This window comes from Chelon labrosus, assembly GCF_963514085.1.
Source record: "Chelon labrosus genome assembly, chromosome: 12".
Taxonomy (NCBI): domain Eukaryota; kingdom Metazoa; phylum Chordata; class Actinopteri; order Mugiliformes; family Mugilidae; genus Chelon; species Chelon labrosus.
The window spans coordinates 9,322,639-9,339,150 of record NC_140345.1 but is presented as its reverse complement, the minus strand read 5'-3'; the positions used below and the strand labels follow the sequence as shown (position 1 = coordinate 9,339,150).

Here is a 16,512-nt window from a genome sequence, read left to right as displayed (position 1 = left end):
TTTTTTTTTCTTCTTTTAGCTTATTCTTCTTTGCACTTCTTCTTTTGGCTTCTCTGTTTTTTTCTTCCCATTGTTCTGTTTTTGAGGTGACCAGCTACAGGTGTGACACCTTAGCCCTTCATTTGAAGCGAGCCAGCCGAAAAGAAGAGGAGAGGAAGAGAAGAAAGGGGTCTTTCGGTTGAGACTTTCCTCCACAATTACCACAGATTCAGGTATTGAATCTTTATTATCTTTCCTGCGTGAGCCCATGTGCATTTTTCAAATATACTTTTCATCTTGTCATTATTTTGCTAATTTCTCAGCTCTGTGCTGTTTTTCCTACCGTTCTCTGCTTTCGCTCATCTGATTGATTTGCTCCTGCTTCTTTGCTGAGGCATCATCATTTCATCACATTCTTTTTTTCTGCCACGGGGTTTTGCTGTGGGCTTATTTATTTATTCATTAAATCTCTGTTGGTGTTTCATTTATCATTTAGTAGCATGCAACACTTACACCACTACCTCTCCTCCTAATATTTGCCGTTTTGCACTTTTTCCAGCGCATCTCTTTCCCCATAGATGTGCACACATTATTCTAGTCCAAACTTTTCTGCCTAAATGGGACTAATTGCTAATAAGGACAGGCAGGAGGATGAGAGAGGATACAGGCTCTAATATTGGAGCAGCTGGTGGGGGGGATGTTGACATGGCAACAGGAGGTACAGTTGACATAATGATCAGGGGGTGGGGGGGTAGTCATAGCTGCAAGGAAGATGGCGATATAAGGGGTAAAGAGAGAGTGAGATGTAGGTAGAATGGAGAGACAGTATGTGGGACGCACAATGAGTTGCACTTATCGTTTAGAGTCTCTTAGGAGAATTCTGTCTCTGAACGTGAATTAACCTCTCTGTCTCCCTCATTTTACCCCTCTTTTCCCTTTCACTCTATACCTGTCGCATTCCCTCTGCTCCCTCCATCTCCATCTCCATCTCCACTTCCGGTCCATTCATTCTCGAGCTTTCTCTTCATCACGTCACTCCTGCACTCCTCCCTACCCTACATCTCATGTGCCATTAATACAACTCCTGTCACCAACATGACCCATTACACTTTTCATCCCTCCTCCTGCTCCTCCTCCTTGTCCTTGCTTCCTCCTCTCTGCCCTCTTCTATATTCAAGGTCTTTCGACTGTATAGCTTTAAACCCTCCTTACTGACACTGATCATCCATTCCCCCCTCTCCCTCTTCTCGTCTTTCTACCGTATCCTCCAGGCATCATGTCTACCCCAGTTTCCCCTTCCCCCTCCCTCTCGCCATTGACACTGGCCTCCCCTACATCTGCAACCTCTCCTGGTGCTTCCCCCCTGCCCTCGCCCCTCTCCCCTCCACCCAGGGTGCCCGTCTTTCAGAGGAAGGGAGCGCTCAAACACAAGAGGATTGTCGAGGTGAAAGACCATCAGTTCACTGCACGCTTCTTCAAACAACCCACCTTCTGCAGCCACTGCACCGACTTCATATGGTAACACACACACACACACACACAAATTCACACACAGCTGCACATTTACACAGAAACCACCCCAGCAGTTCATATGCCACCTCCTCAGGCATCCCACCAAGTCCATCTAGTGCTGGCTTTCTCTGCACTTTTCCCTCTCTTTCACTCATCCCAGCTGCCAGCTGGAGAAACTGCCCACACTGACCTGACCCGATCACATAACCTCACCTCCTCATTGCTGCCCACGTAATCAAGAGTTACTTTAGGAACTTCACATGCCCTCACACAAGCAGACACGCAAACAGATAAAAACAATATACATGAACTATATTCCGGTGTAAATCTTTGCACACATGCTTGTAGTACACACACAAACAGACACAGGCAGTAGCAGTGGAGTAATTATTCAGATCTTAAAGGAGAACTGCATCTAGTGTGTCCCTTTTAAACATGTGGGGGACTAACAAGGGACAGGTTTAAAATAGATTGGTCCAAACTGATCCTAACTTTTAATTTCCAGTGTGGCCTTGTATTAGAAACATATGCCTAGTGAGTCTGTAGGTCTGAATCTGACTGAGATGCTCCTGAGACTTCACAAGACTTATTTTCAGACTTTTGTAAGCTGCTCCAGGGTGACAATGTATATATTGAAAATTCACTTTCTCTTGATGAACTCTTTAAATTGAAAAGGTGTTGAAAATACACAAAGTTAAAATCAGTGCTATTATACTTGCTCATGAAAAGCTGTCATTCAGAGATTTAAACCGGAAGACAGTGATTGTTTCTAAATCTTAATCTGCAAAGTTTTTGTGGGTGAGCTGAATGAAAATAGCAGCATTACTTTTAAAACTTTCAAAAAGTTGAAATTGTCAGGCAAGGTGCCAGAACCTAAAGATTCATTGTGAACGTCTGACATGCAGACACATTGATATTAATTCAATAATAATAAAAAAAATGTGTCTTCCGCATGGACAGACAGCATTCTGTGGGCTGTCCACTGAAGCCATGACAGTGAGTCATTATGTGTGAGCCGTTGTGTGACTGCGAGTGTGTATGCGTTTGGACATATGGTGGGGGTGTATGTCGGAGGCAGGGCGTTGAATGTGCCAGCAGCCTCTGGGTATCTTTCAGGACATTTCTCCAACTGGCTGCTGTCTTGGCTGTGGTAGCAGCACTTAGTTCAGGGTGAAAACTCTCTTCCTTCACACAAGATGTCAGAGCAGCAGCTCTCAACCTGGGCGTCGAAGGCCCCTGGGAGATTCCTAGATTAATTAAAGACTAAAACAAGCAAGTTTTTATTTATAAATGCAAATGTCTTGTTTATTTAGTCAAGGGGTGGTCTTTCACCTTGTCTGGGTCCTTCAGTTAATAACGGACTTAAATTGTCTGATGAGAATAAAACAAGTGTGTCACAGTTCAGGCTTATCTCAGTCATTATTTAAAAACACTGGTTTAATACTATAAAATCACTGGCTAAGATGATGCACTATTAAGCACAGATTCAACTGTTTCTAATTCTGATTTGGCATAGCTGGAAAAGCAAATCCATTACTAATAACATTAACATTAAGAGCTGTTCTAGTTAAGTGTCTCAGTAAGCCATGCCAGTGAGCCAGCATCCATTATACCAGGAATCTGAAAGTGAAGCAGCTATAAATGAAATTCAGCTGTAATTCATTTTATTATTTACCCCCGGGTTGGCTGTTGTTACACGTCAAAATGTCTTCTGTGAAAAATGCCTTTGTTAAACCAAAGTACAGGATGGGTTCGTCTGATTTTTTTACAGCAGCTTTTTATCTAATTACATGCATTTGGGAGTTTATTCAATCCATCATTACATTTAAAATGCAGTACACTGAATTTCTTGTGATATCTAGCCAGCAAGTAATACAGTGAAAGCTCTCCAGTCCATATCTGGTTGTCTAATGCTCTCTGCTGGTCAAAAGGCAGAACTGGCCTCATACGCTCAGTGCTACAGATAGAGACTTCTTCTGAATGCTGATCAAGGATCAGATTACCCTCTGCAACCGCATCTTTAATTATTACTCAGGCAGATGGTGAACTGATTGTAGATCAGTGATTATGGTCAGTTTCCTATGAACCCCTGGGCCTCTCCAGTATGATTGTAGAGGAGCTCTCTGCCTTTTCTCGTTTGTCTGCTTTTTCTAAACCTTCTAATCAAAACTTGATTCACAGCAGGCAAGCTGCTGAGTGGACTCTTTGGTCAATCAATGGCTTTAATTATTCAATTAAAGCTCTAAGGAGACACTGGAAACTCGCCAACAATGCAGTTCTGGAAACAGAACAATTGTGTTTGTGTGTGCATACTTGGCCTGGTCAGCAATGTGGCTTGGAAAGACACACGGACTTCACACATAATGACTTTGTTTATCAGGTTGGTGTGGTCTGTAACAGAGGCAGAGGTAGCTGTGTTTGTCTTTTGATGACAAAGGGGTTTGTTCTCAACTTGTGCATCTGTCTATTGGGTTGTTGTGCAGCGTGGTGTAATCCAAGAACACTATCTCTGCCTCAGAATGAAATATTTCACCTCAAATAGAACTAGAGAATCTTTTTTTGTTCTTAATCCATGTTCCTTTCTGTCTCAGGGGCATCGGCAAGCAGGGATTCCAATGTCAAGGTAGAGATAAACCAAAGTTATTGCATTTTTTTTTTTTTTTTTGCTGTGTTTAATCTTCTCTGATGTATTTCTCTGAAAACAGATTCAGTTTTGAGAACATCTTTCCTTTGTTTTCACTAGTTTGCAGTTTTGTGGTCCACAAAAGATGTCATGAGTTTGTGACCTTCACTTGTCCTGGATCTGTGACGGCCCCCAGACCCGATGTGAGCAGATGTGTCCGTGTATCCATCACAGCGCTTTCACTTTTACGCTCTCTTCTTCCATATATGTCGAGATTTACACCGCCATTATCGTATATAGCCATCTGCTCATTACCACTAACATGTGTGCATGACTCATCTGTCAGTCCATACATCCTTCGCAGCGCTCAGCCTTGTCCCATCTGTGACGTCTGCTCTCATGGCATGTCATCACACAAGCCTCGGCGATGCAGGGAGTTTGAGATAGAGAGTGGGGGACACACAGGTGGAGGGTGGGAGGCACTGATAAGAGTGAGAATTAGAGGGGGGAGAGAGAGCAACAGACTGCTCGGTCTTTCTCTGTGTGGCGCTTTTAGGATTTCAGATAGACTTGTCTTTTGCTCATGTTTCTTTTCTTACCAGCCAAATAAACTGCCTCAGAATTGAGGTCAAGGGGAAAATGTGTGAATAACAGTGTGACTGTGTGTGTGTGTGTCTGTGTCTGTGAGTGTAAAAGGATGAGATAGTCAATGGAACACACACCCACACACCCACAGAGAGGGAAAGAGGAGAAACCAGGATGACAGTGTTTTTAAATAGCGACTCAGAGCGACGAGGGAGGGAAAACAGTTTGGGAGAAGGTGGTGTATGAAGTGTGGTGGTGGGGTGGTCTCATGAGCTGAAGAGAGATAAAAATTATTCATCCCCCTCCCTGCACAGTACATACACGCTCGCACACATGCAGCCTTGCCTAGATGCACTGCATGTCTTCTCCCTGTGGAGAAACCTAATTGGCTTGTCCATGAATACTCTCTCAACACCTCTCCACTAATCATACTCTGCATGTACTTTTATGTGTGTAAATGTGCACATTCTCAGTCTGTGTGTGTGTGTGTGTGTGAGAGAAAGAGTTTTCAGCGCTGCTTGTTTTTTGTTTTATTCCAGGACCTGAAGAGTCAACACACATTTAAGGTCCACACATACTCCAGTCCCACATTCTGCGACCACTGTGGCTCGCTGCTGTACGGCCTCATACACCAGGGCATGAAATGCTCCTGTGAGTTTCACCACAGGCTGCATTACAGTGCAGTACAGTAGAGTAATAAATCTCTGTGCCTGTGTAGTTATTATGCTACAGGGACTAAAACTCGTTCACACGGAAACATTACGGAGATTCCATCTGAGAAAAACTGGTCCGGATAAAAATTATTCTGCTTGTGCTCTGCTTCCGTAGCACGTCTTCTTTTGGACTAGCGTAAAGAAATCGTTTAATTCGATGAAGTCTGTATTGTATATTAAATTTAAGAAGTGATTGTTAGACGGTATGGAATCAACTGGGGAGGTCTCACAGTGAGATGTGCTATTTACAATATTTAAACATTAAGTTGTTTTCTAATGAGTCTGTTTTACAGTAAATATGTTAAAAAGCCCCCCCCCCCATACTGATATCTCCACTTCAGTAGCACAGTTGCATTCCTTTCTATATTCTTAGAGTGTTATAAGGGGGTTTGTTCATGTGTTATTCATAGCTTAAAAAAGGTGTGAATCTATCTAAATCTGTGCATATTTACCTGATTATTCCTCATTTGCATATTGAAACATATAACTTTTAATATCAGGAATAAACTGGGGAAGTTTTTTGGTGATATCTATCTTTTTTTTCCACTTAAAATGTATATTTCTTCCGTATTCAAATTTCTGTTCCTGGCATCTGTGCACGTGCTGGTTCTTACTTGTTTTGTGTAACTTTGCACGGTGAGGTTGTGATATGAACGTCCATCGGCGGTGTGAGACCAGTGTCCCCAGTCTGTGCGGCCAGGATCACACGGAGAAGCGAGGAAGAATCCACCTGACCATCAGAGGAGAAAAGGAGGATGTCTATGTTACAGGTGAGAGAAAATGCTCGATTATTAAAAGCGTGTTTCCAAACCAAAAAGCAAGATTGCACAGACGATAAACAAATGTGTTGTTTCTGTAATTCTGCTTTCTCTCCAGTGCGGGAGGCTCGTAACCTGATGCCCATGGATCCAAATGGCCTGTCAGACCCATATGTTAAACTGAAACTGATTCCTGACCCAAAGAGCCACAGCAAACAGAAGACTAAGACCATCCGCTCAACACTCAATCCAGTCTGGAATGAAAGTTTCACCTTGTGAGTCCTGCTGAACTGTAATCAGAGGTGGAAGATTTACATGGGGCCTGGAATTTGCTATAAGTAAATTAAAAAAACTCAGAAACTGGGGTTACTCAGTAATTTATCAACAGTGTTATTATATTCCTAACTTTGCATTTTTTGATCATCAGTCAAAACAAAGTAGTCTGGAAACTGCAATTCTGATTTTTGTGTTCAACTCTCCAGCTCTGTACGCGGCCACCAGTGGGACCGGCGTCTGTCCGTGGAGGTGTGGGACTGGGACCGGACGTCTAGAAATGATTTCATGGGAGCGCTGTCATTTGGTGTGAGCGAGATCTTCAGGCGTCCTATCAGCGGCTGGTTCAAGCTGCTGGCCCAAGATGAGGGAGAGTACTACAACATTCCTGTGCCAGACCCAGACCTCCAGGTAGGAACAGGTCCGCTTTACGATGTGCATAAAGGCATCAGTTGGTCCTCATGAGCAACAAAAAGAAAATCAGAGGATATTTATGCCGGTATTCACCAGGGGCTGAAGCAACCTTTTATTTTTTACCATGCTAATGACCATTTATCCTTAGACCTTGGCGTCGCCTTTATCAGCTTATAATTACTTACATCTAATAAACAACAGCTGCCACTGCTCACACTGGGTCAGGGTCTTGAACTGTCCTCCTGCCTACAATTCTGTTTGAGAAAAAACTTGGAAGATTTATGCCGGTGTTCTTGCTGAATAATTACATAATAAATTATGCTGAGTGCCCTGTTTACTCTGTTACACTCTTCATCCACCAGGGTGCAGGATTGTTCTGCCTGATTGTAATTCAAAACTAGGGGCAGGAAGGGTTTTGCGTTTTCCTGATGTGCGTGTTTGTAAGTCCCTCTCACCTCTCAACCACCCGGCTGTGTTTCTCCAGGAGCCTCAGCCAGATGCTACAACACCCTCTTTGCCTCCAGCCATACCTGCCCCGCTGTCTGAACCGTTCCCTGTGGCGCTCTCCCCGATGCCCATCCCGTCCTGTCCACCTATTCACACCCCAGGCCCCAGCAAAGCCAAAGTGAACATGCATGACTTCAACTTCCTCATGGTACTGGGAAAAGGCAGCTTTGGCAAGGTAAACACAGCAGCCCCTGAGATGAAATGTCATCTTTTGTACACACAATCAGCAGCACCTCTGACAGAACAGCTGTAAGTGATATCAAAGAGGCCATTCATGCTGAAAACAACAAAGATTATGCCTGGCTTTAAATAATTTCTTCTATCGATGGACTTGACCTTTAAGTGGCATTTCATGCTGCTGCTCCTGGGCACAGCAAAGCAGAACATGCTCGCTGTCCGTCCTTCCACCGCCAAATGATTCATTTAACCCTTAGCTTCTTTTGTGTTGTCAGCAGTCATGAGCTCAGGCTGTCTGGCTTCCTACATGCCACACAGGCTGCCCTTCTGGACGTGTTCATTTTAAGGGAGCCTCTACTCTCCATTTTCTCTTTAATTCCCCAGTAGATGAGACATAATGAAGAGAGCAGAGTTTTGAGTCCTTCCTCCTCTGAAATCCCCCTGTGCTGTTTCATAACTGTCAGAGGAGAGTCCACAGAGGACATGAGAAATAGACTTGACTTACGTAAGATGCAAGGAAAAAAAAAAAAAAACGACCCAAGAAAGAAGGAGAGACGGACCCCGGGGCTGCTGAGTGAGGGAAAGTGAGAAAGAGACAGACAGAGAAAGAAAGAAGGATTACTGTGCAGCAGAAAGTGACAAAATGACCAAAATGAAATGGGATAACAAGAGCATAAATGGGCAAAAGTACATGTTACTAAGATTTGTAATATACTTAAGGCTGGTGTGTCCCTTTTTTTATGTGAGTTAGTTTGAACCCACAAGGCAGAGCAGGAGACACAATCACAGAGGAAGGCAGGATTTCTCTCATTGACTGGCAGCTCCTCAATAGCCCAACACACACACACACACACACCCGCATACACACGCACACACCCGCACACCCACACACACTGTAAATGTACGCTCTCAGCTTTATTCAAGAACACCTTTGTGCACTCACATTGATTTGTAGAAAAAATGAAACTGTAATTTTCTGTGCTATTCATCGCTATTTGAAAGTAAAATGAGATCCTTAATCTCCACTAGCCAGTGACCATTACAGCGCAGCTCCGCGGGGCCGGAGAGACAATTTAAAACGCCGTTGTTGTCAGCATTTTCCAGTGCTCTTGACCACATCTTTCTCTGGGAGACCTGGGCCATGTGGCTCTCATTGTAGAAAATTATAGCATCAGTGGCACTCAGGGCAAGCCACTAGCAGGCAATTTCATAGGAGTGTGAAAAATGCAGCTTAATGTGTTTTTAATGTCAGATGAAAAAACACGAGAGCTGCTTCTTACTTTTTTTTTTTCCATTTAAGACATTAACGTGTCTAGGAGAGCTTCAGGTATAGATCTGCTTTATTTAGATGTTACGTTCAGTTGTTGCACTAAGTCAGGGTAAAGGTGCAAAACACTTAACGTGCTTCTTTCTGTAATAAGTGATAACGCTATTTTACACATTTTTATGGATATGCATGGCTTGATGAAGTTTCATCTTTATACTTTACTTCATAAATCACTCAGAATACTGTAAATGTGCCTCAAAAGCTGGTTTATTAGAACAGTAGAACTAGTTTTATCTTAACTGGAGCACCTTGTCACTCATAACACAATGACCTAAAAACAGAGCATTACAGTACAGTACGTGTGGTACATCTATTTGGAGTGAGCTTGACTGAGTGGTGCGTTCAAGAATTTTTAACACAGTTGAGCCTCTGTGCATTTTGGGTGTTGAAGAAGTGAAAGGAAGAAACAGTTGCTCCGGGTCGTTTGTACAGGTTGTGTTAACTTTGAGAGAAATTGTGAAAAAGAGAATTTGAAATTTAAAACTGCCTTTTAGCACATTGTGTACTTTCTTCTCTTCATACCAGACAGTCAGTGTAGTGTTGTCTGTAAATAAATATACTTTATTTATGAATCTCTGCAGATATTCGGTAGCTCCTTTAAAATTCTTCGGATATGTGTCCTTGTTGCTTCACCAATCACCAACTTTCCCTCTCTCTCTCTTTCTCTCCCTCTCTCTCTCTCTTTTTGCATAGGTGTTGCTTGCAGAAGAGCGAGGCAGCGAGCGTCTGTTCGCAGTGAAGGTACTCAAGAAAGACGTCCTCTTCCAGGACGAGGACACAGAGAGCGCTCTGGTGGAGAGGAGGGTTCTGGCGCTCCCCGCCCGCCCTCACTTCCTCACATCGCTCTACTGCGCCTTCCAGACTGAGGTGTGCAGGTCTATGTGCAGAAGGGATGCGGGGTTCCTAATGAACCTCATAACTTTCATTAACTTGTTCATAAACGTTCCTGACATTTTGGCTGCGTAGTCCCCCCAGGAGTTGTTTTGGTGAAATGATTAGCTGGCTTTCTGTAACGAGGTCCTTAGTCATTGAGGAGGGGCTTTTAACAGATTGCTTTTTAATATGGATAAGAGGTGATTATACGTGAGAAGGTTTTACATATGTATGTTCTGATTCTGCAGGACCGACTGTATTACGTGATGGAATATGTCAACGGAGGAGATCTGATGTTTCACATTCAGATAGTTGGGAAGTTCAAAGAGGCTCATGCAGCGTATGTAGTTAAAAAACTCCTTTCATTCACCTTTAATTCCTTGTCTCCACCAGGTCTTTTCTTTTCTTCCCTGCTCCTTTGCATACACACTTATCTCTTAGCTCTGTTCATCATGCCAGGTGACTCGTAATCAACTCAAGTACCAGGTCTCTTCTCTTTCCACTGTCTTTGTCCTCCCACCAGTCTCATCTTTTCATCTGCCTTTCCCTCCCCATGGCTGTTCATCTAATCAATAATCTTTGATCAATGATCTAAAACCACCCTGTTGCTCATTTCTAACTTTCTTTCTTCATTTTCTTGGCTTTCATCTTTTTGGTTGCTCTCCCTTTCATCACCCTCTCAAGCACCATTCTCTCTGTTCTCTCCTTTTGTCATCATCCCTTTCTGAATTAATTGAAAACCTTCGCCAATTCTCCGACAGATAAAGCAGCCAGTAGTGAGTGTCCTTCCTCATCTTCCCTCCAGGTTTTATGCAGCAGAAATAGCAGTGGGCCTCTTCTTCCTCCACAGCAAAGGCATCATCTACAGGTAAGGGAGAGGGCTGCTCATCTCACTCAGCCTGGTTTGGCCTTGTCATTGGCAGAACACAGACATGACACAGATTTATCATATCTTTTGTAGGTAATGACTGTTGGAAAGATGTTATCTATCACAGTGATTCATACCCGTGTGATCTATCTCCTTTCTCAGGGATCTAAAGCTGGATAATGTGCTGCTTGACAGCGAGGGCCACATAAAGATAGCTGACTTTGGGATGTGCAGGGAGGGAATGTTCGAGGGCGACACCACGCGCACTTTCTGCGGCACCCCTGACTACATCGCCCCTGAGGTACACCGACCCCTGCCCTCACTCCGTGGCCCACAGTGCCTCTTGCCACATTCCTTGTTTGTTCCTTAGATCCTCCTTTTCCCCTCACCGCGCCCCTCTTCGTTTGCTTGACCTGTTTTGCGGTGCTATGAGACGGCGAGACGCTTCACTGCAGCTCCTCTCGTCTCCTCTGTCCTCTCTGACCTTGTCAGCATTTTTGAATAATTAGCTTTACATGATTCAATTAGCCGTGGTGTGTGTCTGTGCTGTGAGATTGTTACATGGAAATCACTACTGCCCTTCAGAGACCTTGTAATACCAGTTTTGCGTTCTCTTACTCCAGGCTTTATTAAAAGAAATAGCTTTACAGTGCACTACATATAGTTTGCTCTGCTCTAACCATTGCCCCCATTCATACTGGCCTTTTCTAACATGTTTCCGTTATTTGCGATAAAGGACAAAATCCACAAAATGAACTTCATATAGGGCTTCAGAAATCTCAGTTTCTCAAATTGAAGTTACAGCTGCTTTAAGTATATAATTCCCGTTCTGTTTCCCCTGGCGATGTTTTAGTGCAGAGCTGCACTTGAGGAATATTAAGAAAAAGAAAGATTTTAGTAATAAAGAACCCGCACCCTTGGTTGGCTTTGACATTGAAATTGAAATCATCAGCCGTAATGAAAAAAGTGTTTTTGCTCAACACCCTTCTGATGTGCAAAATCCGTCTGTCTGCGTAATATTTACCCTGCGAATAGTTTGAAATATGTACGTGTGCCTCTCTGCGTGAAGCGATCATAAACCGTTTATTTCAGAGGACCCGTGAAGGAGCTCATCTGGTAAGATTCATCGGAGAGAGAAAGTGAAGATGTGATTGTTGTGCACGTCTTTAATATGTAAACACTGCCATGGAACCCCTGGGTATTGACTCTGTTATGTAAACATCCATTGATTCTCCAGCATCTGCCATTTTGGAAGAGATACAATATATTTCCCCAGGGGCTGGGAATTGTTCCCTCGTGCCCCCACCGCACACACCACCAACTCCCTGCATGCACACACACACACATGCACACACAAGGGAAACAAACAAACACAAACGCACAAATCCAGAGTCATGTGTTAATTATTTCTGGGCTCATTCATTCATTTACCCTCCCTAATGCCGTACTCTCCTCTCTCTCTCTCTGCTTCCGGACCTGCTGTCTCTGATAGCTGCATATCATCCAAGCAGCCGACTGCTACAACTCTGCTCTCCCTCATATTCCCTGTCCTCTTTTCATTTCCTTATCTCTGCACTGCCATTTTTCTCCTTTATCTCCTCTCATTTTCTCTCCATCCCTTTTAGATTGTGGCATATCAGCCGTACGATAAAGCAGTGGACTGGTGGTCTTATGGAGTACTACTGTATGAAATGCTGGCAGGACAGGTAACACTCAGCTTAATCCTAACAATAGGCCTGTGTGCACAGACACTTAAGCCTCGAGTACTTGTCCTTTGTAATCACTTCAAAGGGCTTTCAAAGGAACTTTAATTTCATTACATTTGCTATCAGTTTGCCCACAGCTCTGTGGTTAAACTCTGTTTTTAAACTTCTCTCTTTTTTCCTTCAAGCCACCATTTGACGGTATTGATGAGGAGGAGCTGTTTCAGTCCATCATGGAGCAGAGTGTCTCCTACCCGAAAAGTCTCTCTCGTGAAGCTGTCGCTATCTGCAAGGGAGTAAGTCCGTTTCTGCTTTTTCATATAACCCTGAGCACAATGTCGAACCAGAAGAAGAAATTAAACTGCATCATTTACGTATACAAAAACACATTTAAATAGCATTCTCCATGCACCAAAGGAATAGTCCAGTATTTCTGGGAAGAGTGTGAAAATATTCAGACCACCTTTACATCTGTTTGTTGAATATGTTGCAGCACATTACTATATAAGAATAAAAGAGGTCATATTCTCTTTCTTTGCCGCTGCAGTGATGTGACTGAAGAAGTCAGGAATTATTTTTTCGCTACAGTTTTCGTGCATTTATTCATCAAGCTTTAATATTCTGATTTTGTTCCTGAAGACAGATGCTGAGGAGCTGTTTCCACCTGTTACCAGTCTTAACGCTAAGCTAAGCTAAGACATTACTTGCTGTGGCTTTATAATAAGCCCAAAGACAAAATTTCTCTGCAAGAAAGCAAATAAGAGAATTTCCCAAAAAGTTGAACCGTTTCTTTAAATTGAAAGAACAATGAAGATATAAACTGAAATTGCATTATGTTTTATTTAATTTAAAGAATACATTTGTATCGTACACGTTAATCTGAGACTGAAGATAAACAACAGTCTGTCTGACACTGAGTGAGTGTCTTTCAACAGTTTCTCGTCTTCTTATCGCCCTCTTTTTCTCCGCTCTTACCCCAGCTCCTGACGAAGCACCCGGCCAAGCGCCTGGGCGGAGGAGAGGAGGCAGAGAGGGAGATCAGGGAGCATCCGTTCTTTCGCTGGATTGACTGGGACCGTCTGGAGAGACTGGAGATCCCGCCGCCCTTCAAACCCAGAACTGTCAGTGAAGAGATGGACTTTTTCATTCTTTCTTTCTTTCTTTCTTTCTCTTCTGCACTCTTTCTACCTCTCTCTTCTCTGTCTCTCCGAGGACACTTTTAGGGAAGTGGAGCTGTCACTTTCTTTCATCTGCCTCCGTTGTCTGACTCCCCCGCTGTCCCTCGTTTCCCTGCTTGTTTCCTCTCTGCCATCTACACTGTGTTGGCCATTTCATTCCCTCTTCTCCTCTATGTTCAAACGGCTCTGTCACTCCCTCCCTCTCCACCATTTCCATCTATTTTCTCCTTTTCATCATCTCTGCTGATTTCCTAGAGATGGGTCTTGAGCGCTCAGGAACAGACAGTAAAGTCGTAACAGACAGGACCTTCTGACCCCGAGGTCTCGCCCACTCGTCCCATATGCAAATATATGTCATCATTAGCCTGCCACTTGCCAGTTTGCTGACCTGCTGGCCAATGGAGAGGTGTGCCTTGTGTGAGCTGAGTATGCTCAGGGGTTAGAGGCCAGGCCCATTAGCCAAATGAGATTCATATAATTCAGCAGAACGGCTGTCATGTGCTGTTATGGAGCTGGAAGAGAGATGTGAACATCTTCATTCCTACAGTAGGCGCGGCTTCATAGAAAGAGAAAATGAGTGTGTGGGTGAGAAAAAGAGATGCAGGGGTGGATTCTTTTTATAACTTCACCATTTCTAACGTTGTGTTTTTGGTCAGTAGGAAAGACTTTAACGAGGATGTAATGCTCAAATATCAATTCACTCTTAATGCTTGCCGCCTTCTTCTTCATCAGGGTGGGAAGAAAGGTGAGAACTTCGACAAGTTCTTCACGGCAGCTCCGTCAGTGCTCACTCCGTCTGACCCGGACATACTAGCAGCCATCAACCAGGAGGACTTCGAGGGCTTCTCCTTCCTCAACCCAGACTTTGCCCCCTCGCCTCTCACCGCTGTTTGAAAACGGCTCCCAGACCTGCTCCAACGACCTTTCCAAGTGTTCCCGGTTTACCCTGTTATCTTTTCAATAGTAGTTTTATAGCAGAGAATTTGAACATGAGAACTAGCAGTAAGTATTACACTTCTCATAGCCAAATTCTGACGTTTACATGAAAATGCCAAGACACCTTGATAATCATGCACTCTCTTTGATGTATGTCTATTAACTCACTAGTCACAGAATGTGTATTAGCACTCTAAACTGAGCCAGTATTATGGATTGCCATCTTAGAGTTTTTTTATAAGACCTCTCTTAACTTGTCATAAGAGTACTGTTAGTAATAACCTTATAAATGAATCTCTTTGCATGTGACTAGTTTTTTTTTTTAGAACTAGATGATCCAAGAAAAAGATATGCCTGTTTAACTTTTTAAATAATTTAAACTAATCCTCTGTTGTGCGCAGCTACACAGACCCTATAGCACACATTTTCATTAATTTGTCTTTAAAAAAGTTTCTTAAAGGGTATTTCAACAGCACTAAAATGTGTCTTTCCAAATATTTATCTCACTCTATTTGTCTGTGGGTATTAGCTATATATTCTAGCTAAATGACACTTTGACTAAGGAGCCAACTGAGTAGGAATCCCATTTTTATTTTTATTTCATTTTTTCAAAAGATAGCACTCCTGTGGAAGCGCTCAGCCAGATATCTCTGGCCCGGCTTGACCTCTCACTTTAATGTCACACCACTGACTTCAGAAGGTCCATTGAGACGCTTGAACAACATGTGACAGTGACTACAGCCCTGCCCACACAGCTCATGTTCACAATGCTTGACTCTATTGTCACTGGATGGAAATCCTCACATTACTGCTCGGGTTTGAGCTCGGTCATTTCATAGCACATATCAGTGTTCCTCAGTCGAGCCGTGGAATGAGCCTTATCCACGTTACAGCCGATAACTGCACTCACATGGGGAGGCTTGTTCTCTAATGCAAGCACTTATTCATATAAATTTAGTTGCGTATACCATAAAGCATTTTGCTGCGTAATGACGTACTCAGCATTGATTTGGAGTAATTAAAAGTGAGGCTTTCAACTGGGACTGTTCAATACATGGAAAAATAATAGCAGCGCTGTCATTAAACACTCTCTGAGCAGGGCAGGTGGCTGCAAACTCGATGTCCAATTCTCCCATCTTAGTGCTCTTTTATCTCACAAACCAGCTGGCCATTGTTCGTTTTGTTTCTTTAGTTCCTTTCTCACGCTACCTGTTTGTCACCCGGATGAGTCAGATCAGCTTTAATTTATCAGCCCCTTTAATTACGGCCAACTGCAAAAGGTTAGCTCAGCTTGAGATGAAGTCAAATGTCACAGCACACACAATCCTTCGGTACGACGGATACGATAGATGACGATCAGCCATAGATAATGCAATAGATAATGTATGTCTCTGTTAATTTAGTTGACTTTATTTGTTTTTATGTGCTGCAAAATGAACATCAAAATAAACTGAAACCAATCCTGAAACAAGAACAGTCAAGTGTCTCCTTCTGTGATATTGTGCAAAGCTGCTGAGAAACAAACACGCACAGCCTCTCACTTTGTCTTCTCCACACGCCTCTCTGTCACGCTCACTCCCTCTCCCTCACTTTCACACATACTCAAAAGTGCAATCTCCAGCATGTGCACACACTCTGACACACACACACACACACACACACACGGGGAGAAGATGCTGACCCCTCTGTTTACGGTGGTACTGTAGTTGTCGAACCAGCAAAACCACCTCTCAGGCATCTCACTTTCACTCCCTCCTCTTCTCAAGCGCCCTCAGCTTCCTCCTTCTACTCCACCTCCTCCTGCCCCCATCTGCCCTGACCACCTCCCCCTCTCCTCCTTCTCCTCCCTCCTCCCTCCTCCAGCCCCTCCAGCATCATGATGGGACTAATATCCCAGTGGAGATCTGAGTTATAACAAGTTGACCTTCACATTAAAATCTCATCAACTTCCCATCTCCCTCTCCACCTCCCTCTCCTCTTCTCTATCTGCCCTTCATCTCTCTCTTCTCTTCTCTGTCAGTCCTGCACTGTAAATGCGTTACTACACTGTTTTATGTCATCCTCTATAAATCATGGTGTCAGACTT

General features: G+C 43.5%; 1 protein-coding gene across 1 annotated transcript; it reads left to right on the top strand.

Annotated features, from left to right (window-relative positions):
• Positions 1–1,255: 1,255 nt before the first annotated feature.
• prkcg (protein kinase C, gamma) lies at positions 1,256–14,423 on the top strand (the record flags this gene model as incomplete). The annotated part of the gene is made up of 16 exons (XM_084557507.1): positions 1,256–1,497; positions 4,083–4,114; positions 4,235–4,317; positions 5,239–5,350; positions 6,054–6,182; positions 6,289–6,445; positions 6,653–6,854; positions 7,342–7,539; positions 9,562–9,735; positions 9,990–10,081; positions 10,547–10,609; positions 10,772–10,910; positions 12,235–12,315; positions 12,501–12,608; positions 13,293–13,433; positions 14,223–14,423. The coding sequence occupies 16 exons, from the start codon at positions 1,256–1,258 to the stop codon at positions 14,382–14,384; spliced, it is 2,115 nt and encodes a 704-aa protein (XP_084413633.1). The 3' UTR covers positions 14,385–14,423.
• Positions 14,424–16,512: the final 2,089 nt, after the last annotated feature.